We start from the raw sequence: 19,302 nt of genomic DNA, 5'->3' as shown, positions 1-19,302 counted from the left end.
CCTGGGTTTGATCCTCAGCAAAGTAAAATAAAGATATTGTGTCCAATTACAACTAAAAATAAATTTTTAAAAATGTGAATTTAAGCCTGTTGTGGTGGTATGTGTTTATGGGAGGCTGAGGCAGGAGGATCTTAAGTTTGAGGCTAGCAAGACCTTTTCTCAAAATAAAAATGTGCTGGGGGCTGGGGTTGTGGCTCAGTGGTGGAGTGCTTGCTTAGCATGTGTGAAGCACTGTGTTTAATTCTTAGTACTGCATATAAATAAAAGGACCATCAATAACTTAAAAAATATATATATATATAATATAAATGTTCTGAGGATGTACCTCAGTGGTAAAACATCCCTGGGTTCACTTCTCAGTACCAAAAACAAAAAATGGCAACAACAACAACAACAATGAATGAATGAATTTAAGGATATTCTCTATTTCTGTTCTCTGGAATGTGCTTAATCCCAAGTAGTAACTCCATTGAAGATATTTGTTTTTCTATCATCATTGAAGTCTCTGGGAAACACATTTTAAGATACTTTTTCTTGCACATTTTTTTTCTTTTTGCTTTACTCTTTATTGTGTTTCTTATTGTATCTATGGACTTAATCTGTGTGCTGAGATGTGCTTTGAGTAAGTCTTCATTCTCTCATCTGTCTAAAAAGCCAAAATCCTTCCCCCATTGCTGCCTATTCTGGAAAACAGTTTATCTTCTGAATGGTGTTTTGCTTGTTGTGGACCTGGCAAGTAATAGCCTGTATTTGTACTTGCCTGATTTGAATTTGAGACTAGATTTAAAATAATTATTTCTTCTTCTATAAACATTTATTGAACATTTCTATGTGTTTTGCATTCTGTTGTGAATAATATATGAAGAGAATATTCTTGCTTGAAAGGGAGCTTATGATCTAGTAGGCCAGATCATCCTAAGAAAAGAAGAAAGTGCTTTAATTTTCTTCCTTCAAAAGATAGTTTTCTCATAGTCCTTTGAATATAGGTAATATTTTGCTTTTCATAGTTTAGAAATATAGGGTTTGTAGCTCATTATTAGAGTGCATTTCTAGCATGTGTAAAGCCCTAAATTCAATTGCCAATACTGCACCAAAACAGAACAAAACATAGTTAGAGATGTAATTTATTATATTCATGTTTTTCAGAATTTAAACAAGCAAGCGTATGATTTGGCAAAAGCTTTACTGAAGAGGACAGCTCAAGCTATTGAACCATATATTACCAATGTAAGTTTTAGTTGTGATTCATTGTCAAAGGATTACGCCAAAGTTTTAAATATTGTTAGAAGCAAAATTTCAGCAAGTAGTGTATACTTTGTAAATTTTGTGTTTTAACTATTAAGTAGTGTATTTTCCTTCTTCTTTCTTAATATTATTCTTGGTTAGTATTTTCTGGAAGGTTCACTTTCTTGTTTGTTCATGTGCTTCTTTCAGATTGTTTAGGAACTAAAACAGCTTTTATTTTGGGTAGCAAGATACACTGTTTCTAATCTTAGAAAAAAGAGTTAAATGTAATTACATAAAACCTAGGGAACTTTTCATTATTTAGAGAAATTGCTTATTGCTTTTTGGAGATTAAATTGATTTGTAAAGCAAGAAGATGTGAATTAAAATGTCAAGATCTAGAAATTGATGGCAAGCTATGACTGGCAACAATTTGGTGAAAGTTGTTTATCTATTTCTATCACTGGGAGAGATTGCATTTAAAGCTGCGTTTTCTGAGAAAGAGGGAAAATTGTAATGAAATGAGCACTTCCATTATCACCCAAACTCTATTTACTTATAATTGATAATCTTGTATTGATTTTAGAAGAAATATTTTTAGCCATTTAGGTTCATTGATAAAGCTTCTGTTAGGTTTTATTTTCTCTTCACTGTTGTTGAGTTGTACCACTTCAGGTAGCACCATTCATATTGTATTATATGTTAATAGAGTGTCCTATAGAACACAAGTCTAGAAAACAGAGTCAGTGGTGGTTCCTGGAATTAACAGTTCTGTCCTTCTGTCTGCTTTTCCCTTTCAATCACCTATATGTAAATAAGTCCAGGACATAAATCTGTCATCTTGAAAAAAGCAAGCAAAGAAGCCTTTAGTTTAAATACTTAAATTCTCCTAAACTTAGAAGAAAAGAAATATTTCTTGTAGTATACAAAAAAATATGTAGATAGGATATGAAAGATATCACTAAAAGTTATACTGTAGAAAGTAAAATAATTTATAAAACAAATGGTAGATTTCTATTGTTTCTGGCTTATTGCCTTAAAGAACCATATGATGATTTCGAAAAATAAGTTTAGTTTGTAAGAATACTGCTTTGAAGAGTTAACTTTCTAAAGCTGTACAATAAAATTGTGTAGTTTGTCTTAATAGCTCCAAGATTGGCAGGGATCTCCAAGTACAGCTTTGTACAATTTTGTGAATCTTCGTTATTGCTTGAGTTAAAATGGTAGAATACAGTTTTTCACTATTGACTTAATGGCACTTGTAATGTGTTGATCCAGATTTAAGTATTGTAATTAATTACCCCTTGACTTTCCCTTGTTTCAAAGTGTCTCTCAATACTATTTCTGTGGCCCAGTTAGAGAGCACACTAGGTGAGCTCCTCCTGGTGGTCATTTATTTAAATTGATATTGTCAAGCCAGATTTTTTTTTTTTTTTTGAATACTTATTCTTATTTTAGTGCTTTTTTTTCTAGCACAAAAATAAGGAAAGAACACGATCCCATGTTGTTATCTCTTCTAGGATTGGGGATTATAAATATTTCATTGGAGTAATTGAAGAAAGAAAATTATTAAAATGGTAGTGGAGCTGCATGATTAGGTTCATTTTACTATACTTTCGATTTGGGGGTGTATTTGAAAATATTGATAATGAAAGTTAAAGAAAGAAGAAAGCCTCAAGGTAATACTTGGAATAATCCCAGATAAATTAGTGTAAAAACATTGCCTTATCACTTATACCTTGCCTTAATTTCCCACTGTTCTCACCTATAGAAATATATAGGCTCCCTGACACCCTCCTCACCCCCAGTTTCTTGTTGTGCTCTTTATCAGAAGCTGGGGAAAAGGGGACTAGTAAAGTTGCCTTACTACACTTTCAATTATATACTTATTTGTAGTAGTTCATCCATTAATTTTGCATGTTTTCCTGTTCCTTGACTTATTTAACTGTCAGTAAAGAAGTAATTGAGAATTGCTTTTCTCTTCCTGTTACATTTCTTTCTCACAAGACAATTAAATTCAAGACAAAATTAGTACATGTTAGAAATCAGTCTCTACCTTTTTGGGCTCAGAGATGAAATAGCCATTGCTCATTTGTCTTTCCAGTACAGAATTAGCAAATAAAGAGTAAGACACAATGGAGTCAGTTATAACCCCACTTCTCTCTTTTTCTCACTTGTTTTCACTCTTGCAAGTATTGGCATTTTCAAGTTTATTCTTTATACAGAGTGATTCTTACATATATAAATACTTCAGAAGCTGTGTGGTGGCACATGCCTAAAATCCCAGTGGCTCCAGAGGCTGAGTTAGGAGGATCACAAGTTCAAAAACAATAACTTGGCAAGGCCCTGAGCAACTTATTGAGACCTTGTCTCAAAAGGAAAAATAAAGAGGGGCTGGGGATGAGACTTAGTGATTAAGTACCTCTGGATTCAAGCCAAACAAAACAAACCAAAACTTAAGAGATTATTGTAGTTTAGTTGTTTGTTTTTCTTTTGAGATGGGATCCCAATATATAGCCCAGGCTTCGTGTGTTTTACTCATATCAGAATACATATTTTTTTAAATATTTATTTTTTAGTTGTAGTTGAACACAATATCTTTATTTATTTTTATGTGGCGCTGAGGATTGAACCCAAGGCCTCGAACATGCTAGGTGAGCACTCCACCACTGAGTCACAACCCCAGCCCCAGAATACATATTATGTTATTTATTTATTCATTTATCAAATATGTGTTGGATACCCACTCAGTGTCAGGCATGGTGCCAGACTCGTTATAAAATGGAGAAGATCAACTTGATCACTGCATTTTTGCAAACTGTAGGTGTTCAGTGAATGTTTTAGTGGAATTTGTAAGAAATAAAAGCAGAGAATGATTTTGTTTTTATTTTGTAAAGTAAGTTTTTTTCTCAGACTGATAGAAGATGATGATGGTTTAATTACCGTGGTGGTCAGATTGGAATGGATTATTGTTCTTTATTAAGAAAAAGTAGATTGAGGGATTTTTAGTTTACTCTTTTTTTTTTTTTTTAAACAGGAGAAAATTTGTGAATAGAAGCAAAAAAAAAAAAAAAAAAAGCCAGTTTATTTTTAGTGTCAATGAGAATTTAACCTTTTAACGTCCTGAAGTTCTGTTTTCACAAAATTGATAAATAGGAAGGGCAAATATGTTATTTTTAACATTCCCCCCCCCCCCCCAAAAAAAAAATTAGATTTGTTATTTTGTCCCTTTCTTGGCAAGGTAATCTGTATTGGTTCATAGACCTGAATACTTCACTTACCAATTGAAGAGTGACAAGAGTAAGTGGATAAAATATAGAAATGTGAAATACTTGACTCTACTTTCTATATAGAAAGCAAAAACCTAATTAAGCCAGGTTGTGTATTAATTGTCACAGTGAGATCAGGGCATCTTGTGAGGTGTAAAAAATCCATGACTACTCCTCTGACAAGACAAGGACACTTAAGAATCTATGGACTTTAACTTTTTAGAGTTTTGGAAGATTTTAGATAACAAGGAATTTGGTTATTGTGTTATATATTCTTATCCACTTTGGTAGTTATATGATGAATGATTGAGTGCAGAAACTATTTAGAGCTTGTTGACTGTGTTTATATGTGCTTTTAATTAAGGTTGTAAACTTTGTACATATGTATATATTGTTTATCAGAATGTAAAAGAAGACAAAAATGATTAAAAATTTGCTTTGCATTAAAAATATAAAGCTATATATATGAAACATACAATTGGCTTCTACTTATAAAAGTATAAGAAGACTCTTTTAGATGCTGTTGTTTTCTGTACTCTAAGGTGAACAAGATGTGAACTCCTTCCCCTAAGGAATTTATCCAGTGAGGTGATGACATTCTTATTAGGGTTCTCCAGAGAAATAGTCAGTAGGATAGGTGTATGTATATATATATGAGAGGAAATTTACTAGGGGAATTAGTTCAAGCTATTATGGAGTCTGTCAAAGGCAGACTGTATAACTATGCTGTATAACTAGAGAAGCTGATGATTTATCTCAGTCCAAGGCAAAAAGCTAGAGAACCCAATGGGAGAGGGGGGATTTGCTGGTGTAGGCCTTGTGGTCAGAAGTCTGGAGAACCTGGAGTTCTGATGTCTAAGGGCAGTAATAGAGGTCCCAGCTCCAGGAGAGAGAACTATGAATTCGCCTTTCCACTGTCCTTTTGTTGTTTCTGGATCCCAGTCAATTGGATAGTACCAGCCCACATCGAGGGCAATCTTCCCCACTTGAGGAGTCCATGGATTTAGTCTTTTCTGGAAACACTTTGAAAACATATCCAATGCTTTACCAGCTATGCAGGTATCCCTTCCAAGTTGACACTTAAAATGAAACTGTCACAGACACAATAGATTATCACAATGGGGAACAAGATGTATTTGAAAGGTAGAGGGTTTACTGATACATATTAATTGATGAGTCAATACAAATTTGTTTTACTGTGTACAAGGTGAATTTCATATTTTATTTTTTCACATAGCCTTTAATGGTTTTCCTGTCCACTGTTAAAAAATGTTTTGATATGCCTAGTTTGACTTTGCTTAAAATAATAATGAATTTAATGAATAATAAGACTTTGGCAAATTCATTTTATCTTTGGCATTTCTACTAATGGCAATTTTTTTTTTCCTCTTCAAAAGTTTTTTAATCAGGTTCTGATGCTTGGGAAAACATCTATCAGTGATTTGTCAGAACATGTGTTTGACTTAATTTTGGAGCTCTACAATATTGATAGTCATTTGCTGCTCTCTGTTTTACCCCAGCTTGAGTTTAAATTAAAGGTAACTGTTATAAAAATAATGTGATTCTGTCACCCAAGTTAGCAAAGAGATTATAAATGGCTATTTAATTCTTAAAAGTAATTTTAACTGAATGTAACAGAACTAGGAGTGTATTACCATTATTTATTTGTGTGTTTTTGTATCTCCAATGCCTGGCATGGTATCTAGCAGATTGTAGCTGGTTGCTGAATGATTAGCAGGATGGTTTTTTCCAGATTGATTCCAGTTTTGGCTTCTTTTAGATCATAGCTATACATTTGAGCATTGTTTTCAAAGAATACATTTTATAGAGTACAGATTTCTTGATTAGGCCATAAGTTGTTTAGTTCATTATCCATTTAATGGTAAATGTTTTCTCTTATTCATATTATCTTATTGTTGTTGAAAGTTTGTTTGGTTTTCACAGAGTCCTGTGAAATATAGCAAGTCATTACTTTGACATTAAATTATGCTGTTTCATTTGCAGAATTGGAGGACACCCCCCCTTTTTTTCCTGGTCATTACAATAAAATTAAATAAAGTTGAGTATAATGATTAAATTTTCATGGATCCCAGTGTATCACACAGAAAAATTCCTAAATGATTTCTGTGTAAATTTCTTATTTCTAAAAAATTTGATTTGTTTTTTAAACCAAAATAAAACAGTTCACATTGATAGTGTGAATACCATAAATAACCCATGAATATTCTTGTTTTAGTCTGGAGTATATTTTTCTCAAGTGAGACATTTGGTTGATTGGTTCCTTGCCCCCTTTTTAATGTGGTTAGCAATTTTAGTTAGGCAAGGCAGTCACACTTCTGATTATTTGTTGGTTTATCTGATTTTCTATAGTAAAAATAAAATAAGTGCTATGTGCATTTTCCTACACACTATGAAAAATATAAAAATAAGGAAATTATCATCCCTGCTTTCAGCCAACTTAACATCTAGTATGGGAGGAAGAGGAAAAAAAAAATCCATATCTAATAAGAGTCCAGATATTTTAAGTGTCATAAGAAATACAAACAGCATACAATTGAAGCAAAGGAGACAGCATGCAGAAGCATATAGAGGTAGGAAGGTGCTGGGTGAATTTCTGGAACACAAAAGAATTATAGTTGAAAGGTAGCATAAAGTAAATGTAAATCACTCCTGGATGCTTTGCTTGAAGAACCTTAATGAAGTAGATTTCCAGGTATTAAATCAGACCAGTTGAATCAGAATTTCTGAAAGTAAAGACCAGGCATCAGGTTTGTTTGTAATCTTTAGAGATGGTTCTAATGTATAGCCAGCACTGATAAGTACTTATTTTGCGGAATAAAGAGATGAGTTAGATCATATTGTGGAGGCTCTTGAACACTAGGCTGAGTAAGGCATTGGTTTAAAAAATTTTGTAATGTACTATCCATAACAACTTGAGTATTAGTGCTATTTGATAGACCTGATTGCCACACTCTATGTTCAAGTCTACTATTGTGATTTACTTGTTCATTTAACCATTCATTTGTTGGGTGGTACCGAAATCAACAATGAAGTTGAATTTTCATCCCCAGGGTGTCTGCATTATAGAATATACACCAGAAATTTTAATTTTTACATATGCAAAGCTTCATCATTATGCTGCAGAACTTCATTTAGGAATCTGCTCTATGTAGCTTAACTGGCTCTCTTATTGGGAGACTTCAACACATACTTATTTCTACAAAGAGCTAAGAATTACAGTCATACAGAGTTCAGTGTTTACTATAGGCCTGGCCTTTCCTCAGGTGTTCATTCTTTTTTTTTTTAAAGAGAGAGTGACAGAGAAGGGGGAGGAGAAAGAGAATTTTTTTTAAATATTTATTTTTCAGTTTTTGGCGGACACATCGTTGTTTGTATGTGGTGCTGAGGATTGAACCCAGGCCGCACACATGCCAGGCGAGTGAGCTACCGCTTGAGCCACATCCCCAGCCCAGGTGTCCATTCTTAAAAAACAGTCTTTCAAGACTCTTTAGTAGGTTACTGAATGGAAGCAAACCATAGTAAACCTTAGATGTAGGAGGGGCCCTCTAACATTATCATACTTTTAAGAATGTGTTTTTATGTAGGGTGTACTATCTTAATGTAATTTGAGAAGATTAGCACATTTATGATGAGTTTAACTTTATAAAAAGTGTAGTGGGCATTTTTTATGCAAGTTTTTCATTTGGAGTTCATAAAAGTTTTTCTGTTTCTGTGAATAGAAAGATAAGGGAAACCATGGGATAAGTCATGTTCTGAATATCTGCTTTATGATTTTAAAATTGGTTATGTTTTGTTGTAGAGCAATGATAATGAGGAACGACTCCAAGTTGTTAAACTACTAGCAAAAATGTTTGGGGCAAAGGATTCAGAATTGGCATCTCAAAACAAACCACTTTGGCAGTGCTACTTGGGCAGGTATATGATTTTGGTTTCCTTGGAAAAAAGTAATATACGTTTATATCTACTTAGATTGCTTTTTTAAAACAGCATTTACATTTAAGTTGTGTCCTCTGAAATCATTAAAATATATAATGGAAAAGACGATATGATACCAGTACAATCATTTGAAATTTTCAATGTTGATAATGTTTGGTATTTTAAAATTTCCCTTTATCTTTTCATTCTATGATGATATATTTTAAAAGCTATCTCACATAGTATTACAACTATAAAATTAAAATATATAATTTCAGAGTCTGAAAATACTTCAGGGAAATGAAACCCCTCTACAAAAAGTTGTATTTAATCAGATTATTTGGAAATAATTCAAAATGTAAGGATATTAACAAAATAGATAAATAAATGACTTATGTACGTTTCTCTTTCTATCTTTCTGTATTTTTTAATGATGACCTAGCTTTCCTTTTATGCCTTTATTGAGCCACATAATACCTGAAATTGGTTGCAAGATTTTGAGTGTGTTTTTGGATGTTACTTTCGTTTGGGAGAGATTCATTTCATTACCTTTTCAAAAAGAAATTCCTGACCTTTAAAATATAAGAGCACTACAAATTCTCTGGCTGAACCCATAATTTAACCTTGAGACTAAAGGATAATTTTTATTCTCTTAAATTATTCTGACAACACATTATGCAGTTAAGTCATACACTAACAGGATTTAAAGGTTCTGATTCTATTTTTGTGTTCAAATGTTTGTACTGGTATCATAACGTCTTTTCCTTTATAATGGCGGAACTGTCAATGATTTTAAATAATCTTTTGGTTTCATTTTTTAAATTTGTTAAATGAGGATATAAGCCTTTATAAGTGCCTGTTGAGCTCTAAATTACGAATCTGATTTCTTAATGTTTACATAGTTCAATAATAATTAAAAAAATTTTTTTTGTACCTTTATTTTGTTTATTTTTATGTGATGCTGGGGATCTAATCCAGTGCCTCACGCATGCTAGGCAAGCACTCTACCACTGAGCCACAACCTCCACCCATCAATAATAACTTTAATGAGGAAGTTAAGATAATAAATATTAGCCCATTATCACCCCATTGTCACTTGTTTTTTTTTTTTTTTTTCCCTAGAGGTGTTTTTTTTTTTTTTTTTTTTTAAACTTTAAATGCAGTGGAAAGTTCTTGGACAGCAAGGCACAGTATTCTATCATTTTAAATTATGCAACTCCAAGTTCATTTTATTTAAATTTCTGAAAGAAAAATACATTTTTAATGTATAGTCCTTTGTTGCTTAAATGACAGAGATACATTATGAGAAACTATTAACTTGTGATTTCTTGTTGTTATGTGACCATCTTAGAATGTGCTTACATGATCTAAGATGACTGTGACATGAAGTGAAATTTTTCTCACTACAATATTAAAGAACCATGGTAATAAGGGTTCTGACATTGATTGAAATGTTATGTGGTACATGGCTGTTATAGACATTTAGTATATTTTAAAATTAGGACTTGTATTATGCAGAATTTACTTTATAGGTTTTCAGTTGGGAAATCCTATTTACATGTCACCTATTATTACATTGTAATTTTTCCTTTTAATATTAATGACACAAAACTCACATAGAATTAAATAGTACCAACTTTTGGGCTGGGGTGTAGCTCAGTGGTAGACAACTTGTCTAAGGTCTGGGTTTGACTTCCAGCACAAAACACAAGAAAAACACCACGAAAACAACAATAACAGAAATAAATGAAACACAAACAGTAGCTGTTTCAGAAGATATTTCATTGTATTTATTTGTAACGATAATGAGCTGCATGTGTAATTGAAAAAAGTATGAGTAAGGTATATAGGATTGAATAGTTGATTTCAAAACACTTAGGAAACTTGGGAACTTTATATGGACCCATGGGCTAGATTTTAGTTTAGTACTTTCTGTACTAGAGAGGGAGGTGGTACTTTATAGAGTTTAAAAAAAAAAAAGTTATGAGTCATTTGTTGCTGATTTTGAAGGCTTTTTTCTTCTTTATATAAATGCTGAATTTTATTTCTTACGGTATTGGGTGATACAAAATTTCTTGTCTTTTGATTTAACAGAACTAAGCCATGTAAAGATATTGAATAGAAAATCATGACTTCACTTTAATGATATTGACACTTTTTTTAAAAAAAAGGAAAATCATTTTGCATTTCCTTATGAACGAATGTATATAGACTTTGAACATCCATCCAACAAAATATCGTATGCTTTCCGATGGATAACACAACATTGTCTTTGAAGTAGTCTTGCTGAAAATAAAATTGAATCCTAATATGATAATATTTCTAGATATAATTAGCTATGTCTTAAGATTAGGAACCTGTTAATAGACACCAGAATGATAAAATTAGTAAAATCTAAACCATGGGAAAAGTCTATACTTGTACATATACATCATACCATTTTCTCCAAGAAATTAACAGGAGTTTAATGTGACATTCGGGAATGTCCTATATTTAAGAGAAAATACTTTGGAGAAAACTTCTTTTTCAAACATGTAGTAGGATTTATATAACATTTCTCTGGAAAAAAAAATTATACACCCATCACATGTACATTTACAACAGATATATTTTGAAAGTTTTTTTTTTTTTTTTTTTGTACTGGAATTGAACATAGAGATATTTAATCACTGAGTCACATCTCCAGACCTTTTTTTAAATTTTGAGACAGGGTCTTGCTAAGTTGCTGAGGCTGGCCTTGAACTTGTGATTCTCCTGCCTCAGCCTCCTGAGTTGAGATTACAAGCATGCACCATCTTGACTTGCTGAAAGTATATTTATAGGAAAATATTGTCATTCTAATTCTTACATCTGAGCCAAATATTTAATGTTTAAAAGATTCTCTCAAGTTGCATGGTTCTTAAAATTATGAGATTGCTTTAGTTGATTAATTGATATATAGTCAAAAAACTTGTTAAAAATGGTCTGGCTTCATTTTGGATTTTCCTATATAAATTGATTTTTCTTTAATTCAAGAAATAAAATTGAGTATAGATTAAATACATCTGTTTCTCTTCTAAATATTACTCTGTGCCTTTATATTTTATCAGGTTTAATGATATCCATGTACCAATACGCCTGGAATGTGTGAAATTTGCTAGTCATTGTCTCATGAACCATCCTGATTTAGCAAAGGATTTAACAGGTACTATATACATGTAACAGCAAATAGTTGTTATTATTAGTGGGTGGTGTGTGTGTGTGTGTGTGTGTGTGCGCGCGCGCTTTATAGTCCTTACTTTTATAAGGGCAAAAATATTTGTTGTTTTAGTAGTTGAAATTGTCTTATTCTAATTCATGGTCATGAAAATTATTCTCTGAAGCTGTAATCTTTATAGCATAGTTCCTGTGTTGGCTAGAAACACCTATGAAAAGTTACTGTCTTCATGAAAATTAATTTCTTAGTTAACAGACAGTTCCAAAATTTTTTAAAGAATTTGAATTTGAACCGGTGTTGACTGAATAGATTGATAAGACTCATAGTCTTTAATATTTTAAGAACTAGGTGAGAGTCATTGATTTGTAATTTAATTTCACTGTGCTAGTTGGAGGTAGCTTTAAAACTCTGGATGGCATAAGCCAGTTCAGAAATTTGCATTTATGTACTAATGAGAATATCTTATCTATTACTGTTCTGTTCAATTTTTAAATATTATTAAATAGCCCAGAAGATTTAGATTAGTTTAGCAGCCACTATGTCTTCCTTTTGAATGTTAGCACTTGCTGTGTTTTTGAGATTAAAAACGTATATAGTCAAAATGCCCTCACAAACTGTTCTCCCTGCTTTTATAGAGTATAGCTACTCAACTGAATTTGGTCTGCATACCATCCATGTTTTTATAGCTACCACATGTGTATCTTTCCATAAAGGATGTATAGTATTATAATGTGTTTAGAACATTTCATTGAAATATTATTTGAAAAAAAAAAGAAAAAAAAAGAAATATTATTTGAATTTGATGGGAATTGAACTTGCTGTCTTTATTCTACTATTTCTTTTCTTCCTTGCTTCTTTCTTTTTATGTTTCTCTCTCTTTTCTGTTGGATGGATTTTCTTTGTTCTACTTTTTCCTTTCTTTTCTGTGGGTTCCAAAGTAAACACTATTTTTTGGTGCTTTGAGTACATAATTGGTAACTGAAGTCTAAAATTAACCAGAACTCTAGCTTTTTTTCTGAGCAATCACAGATCCTTAAAGGCTTTAACTTATCAGTCTCTCATCTTTCACACTCTTTTAGTTATTTAATTTAATTTTTAAAACTTCCCAATTTGTAGTACATTTAAAAAAATATTTATTTTTTAATTATAGGTGGATACAATGTCTTTATTTTATATTTATGTGGTGCTGAGGATCGAACCCAGTGCCCCGCGCATGCTGGGCGAGTGCTCTACCTCTGAGCTACAATCCCAGCCCTGTAGTACATTTTTAACTGCCTTTTTTTTTACAGTCTTTCTTATCATTGCTTTTCAAATCTTAGTTACTACCACTGAGTTTCTTTTGATAAAGAATACCACGAACTATATTCATTTGTATTTAAGCAAAAACTTGTCATAGTAATGCATTTAGTTATATTAAATTATTATCAATCATGTAAAGAAGCAGGTATTTTTACCAGTTTCATCCTTTTCTGGGGAGACATCTCACTTTGGAGCTGTCTATCTTCCTTTTCACATCTGGATTGCTTGTACAGTTAGCTGCTTCTGTATAGCCTTGATACTGGAACCATGCATTCTTCTTCCCTTCTTTGCCCTCCCTCCACATCGGCTCTTTTTCTCTTTTTCTTTATTCCTCTCTTTTTCCCTTCCTTCCTGTCCCTTTATTTCTCTGCCTGCATGTCTGTGTATTTGTCTGTTTGTTTCACCCTCCTGTCTCCCCATGTCATCTTTCCTCCTTTTTTTTCCTCTGGATATTTCTTTTTTTATAGCATCCTTTTCTTGTGTTATTCGATGTAGTATTTTCTGCGACCATGAATGTTAGTTTTGTGGGGAGTTTTTTTTCCTCTACAAAATGTTTTTAGTAACTCCCCCCCCCCCCCCAACCATTTTATTGTTTTTGTGTCTGTTTTCTTTGTTAAAAACATTTCCTCAAAATGCTTGGTAATTTGAAGCTGTTTAATGGGAACAGGAATGTGACTAAATGAAAAGCCATTTGGAAATTTCTGAGATTATGAATGGATCTGTCAACTCTGAACTTTAGGGTGATAAGGGTGAGTTATTTGTGGGAAGACCCTTACTTTAGATATTTCTACTTTAGCGGGTCGGATTTCCATGGAAGAACATCTTTTCTGTAAATCTAGTTTCTAGTGTCTGTGGGAAAAGGACAGTGGATTTCTGCATTCACATTTCTTGTCTGTTGTTTACTTAATATTCTTTTAGCTTATGGTGTCCATGCCCTCAACTGTTTGGGTGTTGCCCACGTTAGAGATTCTCTGATTTGCACTATTTATTAAAAGTTTTCTTTAGGCTCAGTTTGAAATGGCATAGGGGTAATCTTCTAGATGGGTGGTTGTATTTTCTCATTTTTCATCCAGGTGCCCCTTCTCCCTTCTTCTCCATTGCCTTAAGTTCCAGAAGTACTTGTACAGTTCCTATGCCTTTTGTATAATGTGTAATATATGGATTGGTTTACCAATTTCCCCTTTACTGGCTAAGGATTTTGTTTTCTTGAAAATCAGAAGTTGTATTTGTTCACTTACTTTCCAAAGTCTAGTTTTTCCCCTCCTTTTGTGTCTCACTTGTTCATACCATTCTTAAAGATTCATTCTTGAAAGTATTTAGGTATGGCTTATCTCCAAAATATTTTTTATTTGTTATTGTTAGATATACGTGAAGTAGAGTATATTTTGACATATTATACATACATGGTGTATAACTTATTCTAATTATGATCCCATTCTTGTGGTTGTGTATGATGTGGAGTTTCATTGGTGTTCCAATATATTTTTTAGTTTTATTATTCATCTTTAAGAAGCTTAAAGAATTCGAAATAATTCAGTATGAAAAATTGGTCACATTCTCTTAAAATTTATTATTAAAATTTATTTTAATGGTACCAAAATGATACTATTAAGATAAATTCTTCATTTATTTTTAGGCTTTCATTTTAGATTTTGAATTTTCTCACTTTTATACAGTGTTTGTCATTTTTTTCATTTATTTAAGTATAATCAGACCTTAGTGTTTTTTTTCTTTTCAACTTGTAGCAGTCTGTACCAAGTTAAATTATACATGACTACAGAGAGCTTCTCTTTCTTTGAATTTGCTCTCATGTTAGGTCACATTGGTTGTAAAGGATTTACAAAGTAGAAAAGAGATAGTGCTGGGAATTAACTGCCAAAGTTCATTGTTCCTTCTTAGGTCTCTGTTGGCTTTTTCTTTTTCACGATGACCTTAGATATAGTCTCTCCTTAATTTTTTTCCCCCTTGAAACTTTATTTTTTTTTATTTATTATTTTAATTGTACATGACAGTAGAATGTTTTGATAAAATTATGCATGCATATTTAATATCTTATTCTAATTAGTACCCCATTCTTGTGGATGTACACAATGATGGGATTCGCTTGTGTTTTTTTTTTCTTCATATATTCTTCAAACTTTCTAACTGCCATCCCTTTTCTACAGATGAGGGCTGTATTCTATCTATTTCATTTTATAGAAGATTTCTGTCTTATTTCTTTCTTCCTTACGTGAAATATGGTGGCAAATCTTCTGAGATTTTCACTGCTAGAGAGTGACGAAACTCTAATGAGAGTAAGAAAACAATCCTTCATTTTGTTTGAAGGTGAAAGCTTTGATTTTTATCACTTTCTATCAGATCTTCAATTATAATATTTTCTTTTAAGCTCACCACCGCTAATATTTTAAATTCCATGGGCTTCGTTCCTGACCAGGACTATCATCTTACTTTCTGCATATGAACCTTGTGCTGCAGTGGTTCTCAACCCCAGCAGATCCAGTGCTTCTCTTAATCAAATAATTTATAATTCTACTTTTGATGTCCTTAAATAAAATTTGTAAAGTAATTTACTTAATGTAATTAAAAAATTATATCCAAATGTAATGTATAGTTAGGGAAAGAAAGGATAGTAGGACAGTAGGCAGGGAGACTATGTGCTGAATGGGTCTTGGCCATTCAGGGCAGTGGGTCTCCCTTGTTTTCCTCTAGCCTTGAACATTGACCTTGACCATCTCAGGCTATTACCTGTAATTCTTTAGACAAATGTATTACTTTTCTGAAAGTTAAACCTCAAAGTAATTTACATGCTTTGTGTTAATTGATGCACAGGTGCATTATAGATTCTAATGTTATCTGAGGGTCACTAAATGTTCTGAATTTTGTGAATTTAAAGAAAGATTATTTAGCTTATAACATCTTAATAATTTAGGTGTAGGTTATCTTTGGAATTTAGAATGCAGAGCTAAGGGAGGGGAAATCAAAGAACAGTTCTCAATTGGTAAGCCATTGTTAACATTTATATAGATTTTTGGCACTCTTTGCATTCAGCCAAAGTCGGCATTTCTTCTCTCTTTAGGTCTCTGAAATTTTTAAATATTTCCTGGGTTCTGTTATGAAAATGAGCTTGTTTAATGTTTTCTTTCTCATTTGGATTTCATCCTTTTCCTTTGTCCTGTGTCATTTACCTGTGATGCATCTGTCAAAATTTTGTTGACAGATCATCTCTTGCTATGATCTCTTCTTGTTATGTTTCTCCTTTAACCATTTTAGTAGAGTTTCAGGAGTGAGCAGAAATAAATATGTTATACACAGAGATTTATCTTCTTTTGCTGATAGTAATTGTGAGATTCATTCTTGTGTCTTTAGCCAAATTTTGAGGGATGCAGCCATATTGTGAAGAATATTAGTAGATGCTTTGTTATGCTAATAATTGAGAATTTCTTTTTTCTTCTCCATTATCACTTTCTCCTCTCAGTTGATATCTGTGAATTAATAACGTTTGTGTATACTTGTTTAACATGAATGACTAGTTTTAGAGAAGTTGTGATGCATCTTAAAATTGATGGAGTGTCATTGGATTTTTTTTTTTCTCCGTGATACATAAAATAGTATGTGATGCTTTTGGAGTACAGTTAACTATAAAACTTCTGTATGTATCTTGGTAAGGATAGGAACTTGAGCTCTTTCAACATGTTCATTTTAAATCATAGTGCTAAATTTACTGGGTTAGGTAAACAACATTTGCATTTCTTTAGAAGTTTTTTCTAGCAACATATAGTCTTTCCCACTTTTAGAATAGTTTCTATTAATACAGCATGTGCAAAGTGGAGGGGTTATGACATGGGCAGTGGTGTTATGGGTGCTTGAATCATAATTGTTTGTTAAAACTGTTTCTATAGAATTAAATCTACTCAAAATCAAAAACACTGTTTGTGTATAGGCAAGACTATTTTTAGTAACCCAAACAACCAAATTTCTCTCTCATAATAAAAAGATGAGTAATATTTTGTTTAATTTGTGTTTAGTTTTTGCACTTAAAGCCTAAGATTTCATTACTGAAGTATGTTAAATTTGTTTTCCCGTTTACTCATTGCTATTTATGAACTCCATGTTTTTGACTCATAATTGTGAAATCTGTTTTATTTCTTCTGTCTTTCCCTTGGCCTTTTCTCACTTAGTCGAATTGCCCTAAAATCTTTCTTATTCTGTTTCTTGGCTGCCAATATCTCAATTTTATTCTTTCAGTAACCTTATTCAGGGTTTCCTTAGTTACAGGAAAGAAATTCTAATACTGTAGCCTTTTCCCAATAGCACAGCTTGACTTGAGTGTTTTATCTACTTATATGGAAAACAAAAACGAAATGTTTAACATTGATAGAATTTTGTTCATTTCTATGATTTGCTTAATTAATGAAGTTAGAAACTACTTAATCTGCTTCCTTGCCCAGCCAATGAGGAGAGAGGTTTTACTGTTCAGTTGCATGTAAGCATTATTATTTGATTGAAGGGCTGACCTTTCTCCTCTTCCTTTCTCTTTCTTTTTCTGGCTCTTGACTTTCTTGAAATATTGAACCTTCTGTTTAGGTTTTGTTTTTGCTGTGGTCTATTTTCACAGGTTTTCTGCAATCTTTTTAAACATTTTAATTGTTAAAGTTTCCATTTTAATCAAAGAGTATATTATCTTTCAGAGTATCTTAAAGTGAGGTCACATGACCCTGAGGAAGCTATTAGACATGATGTTATCGTGTCTATAGTTACAGCTGCTAAAAAGGATATTCTTCTGGTCAATGATCACTTACTTAATTTTGTGAGAGAGCGAACATTAGATAAACGGGTAAGTAGAAATAAGTAATAATAAGTAGGTTTTTATTTTTAATATTTGAAAATAGTATTTCACTTGAAAATACTGTTTTTTAATAAATATAGTAGTTAAATTCAGTATCTGAGGCTTGAAGGAAATAAAATGAAGGGAAATGAAAAACTACTACTACACTTTACTGAAATTGTACAATAGAAGCAGTTTTACATTATAAAGAAAACTTTTTTGTTTTTATTTTAAGTGGAGAGTACGTAAAGAAGCTATGATGGGACTTGCCCAAATTTACAAGAAATATGCTTTACAATCAGCAGCTGGAAAAGATGCTGCAAAACAGATATCATGGATTAAGGACAAATTGCTACATATATATTACCAAAATAGTATTGATGATCGGTAAGGACACTATATGTGTGTATTTGATGATTTGGGGTATAATTTCTTGATCTGTTGCTTTATGCGAACTGTTTTGATTGCCACTTTAAATTTTCTCCTTAGTTTTTACTATAGGGGAAATGAAATGAGTAGTTTCTCTTTTTTACCAAAGCCACAAAAAGTAGTAGTAATGTGCACAACTTTAGGGATGGGTACAATTTTTATATTATTTTTTATGCATTATTTGTGAACAGAGTTAAATCTGAAAGTAGGAATATATCTAGTTATAATTTAGTTTTGTTTCATAATTGTGTTATAAGGAGTCTCAGTTTTTTCAAATGAAATTCAAATAAAAATAAACTGGATTAAGGGCATTTTAAATAGAACCAATTCCTAGTCAAGGCTACATACAGTTTATAAATTTGTTTAAAAATACATTATCTGCCTAAGGATAGATCTTGTATGGATCTCAGTCCTTTTGCAATCAGTAAAGCCACAAATCCTGTTTACAGTCTGAATTGACAGCTTATTAGTGGGATCTAAATGGTTATGCCTATAGCAGGTTAGAGTGAGAAAAGAAACATAGGTTTGTATCAAAATTTGAAGATTTGTAGAAATTAGAACCTGAGGTCTTAGGGTTAACATTATCTAAGAAATTAATTTTTATAAAAGTAGTTTTTAGACTTTTTGAGTGGCTGGTATTAGTGTATAGAATTTGCATTATGACTTGCTAGTACATTTCTTTCTTTTTTGGGGGGAGGGGGTAGTGCCTCTTCTTCTGGGCCTCTTCATGCAGTAAGCCATGGTGGGGGGAAACAGAGGTGCCATCAAAGCTCTAGGCTAACAAAGGAAATGAGAGAGAAGACTTAGTAATTTCTGAGTACTTTTAACCAGGCTGTTTTTCATGATAATAACTTAAAAAGTCAGGAATTTGTTTAATATGTATTTATTGTATGTTTTAGAATTTTACATACAAATTTAGTACATTTAAAAAGAGTCATCATGGTCCCTTCTTTGTGCTTTTATAGATTACTTGTTGAACGGATCTTTGCTCAATACATGGTTCCCCACAATTTGGAAACTACAGAGCGGATGAAGTGCTTATATTACTTGTATGCCACACTGGATTTAAATGCTGTGAAGTATGTCTCAAATGTCACACTCTTCTTTTCATCTTTTGCACTATT

General features: G+C 32.2%; 1 protein-coding gene across 6 annotated transcripts in view; it reads left to right on the top strand.

Annotated features, from left to right (window-relative positions):
• Positions 1–19,302, top strand: part of Pds5b (PDS5 cohesin associated factor B) — a 198,757-nt gene that overhangs the window by 86,592 nt on the left and 92,863 nt on the right. For all 6 annotated transcript variants that reach the window (XM_076872121.1, XM_076872119.1, XM_076872122.1 and 3 more), the window contains exons 7-13: positions 1,147–1,227; positions 5,891–6,031; positions 8,314–8,429; positions 11,519–11,613; positions 17,613–17,758; positions 17,985–18,136; positions 19,144–19,257. In XM_076872121.1, coding sequence (XP_076728236.1) covers positions 1,147–1,227; positions 5,891–6,031; positions 8,314–8,429; positions 11,519–11,613; positions 17,613–17,758; positions 17,985–18,136; positions 19,144–19,257 — 845 coding nt within the window. The remainder of the gene's footprint in view (positions 1–1,146; positions 1,228–5,890; positions 6,032–8,313; positions 8,430–11,518; positions 11,614–17,612; positions 17,759–17,984; positions 18,137–19,143; positions 19,258–19,302) is intronic.

This window comes from Callospermophilus lateralis, chromosome 12, assembly GCF_048772815.1.
Source record: "Callospermophilus lateralis isolate mCalLat2 chromosome 12, mCalLat2.hap1, whole genome shotgun sequence".
In the NCBI taxonomy this organism is placed as follows: domain Eukaryota; kingdom Metazoa; phylum Chordata; class Mammalia; order Rodentia; family Sciuridae; genus Callospermophilus; species Callospermophilus lateralis.
This window is presented reverse-complemented; position numbering and strand designations above follow the sequence as displayed.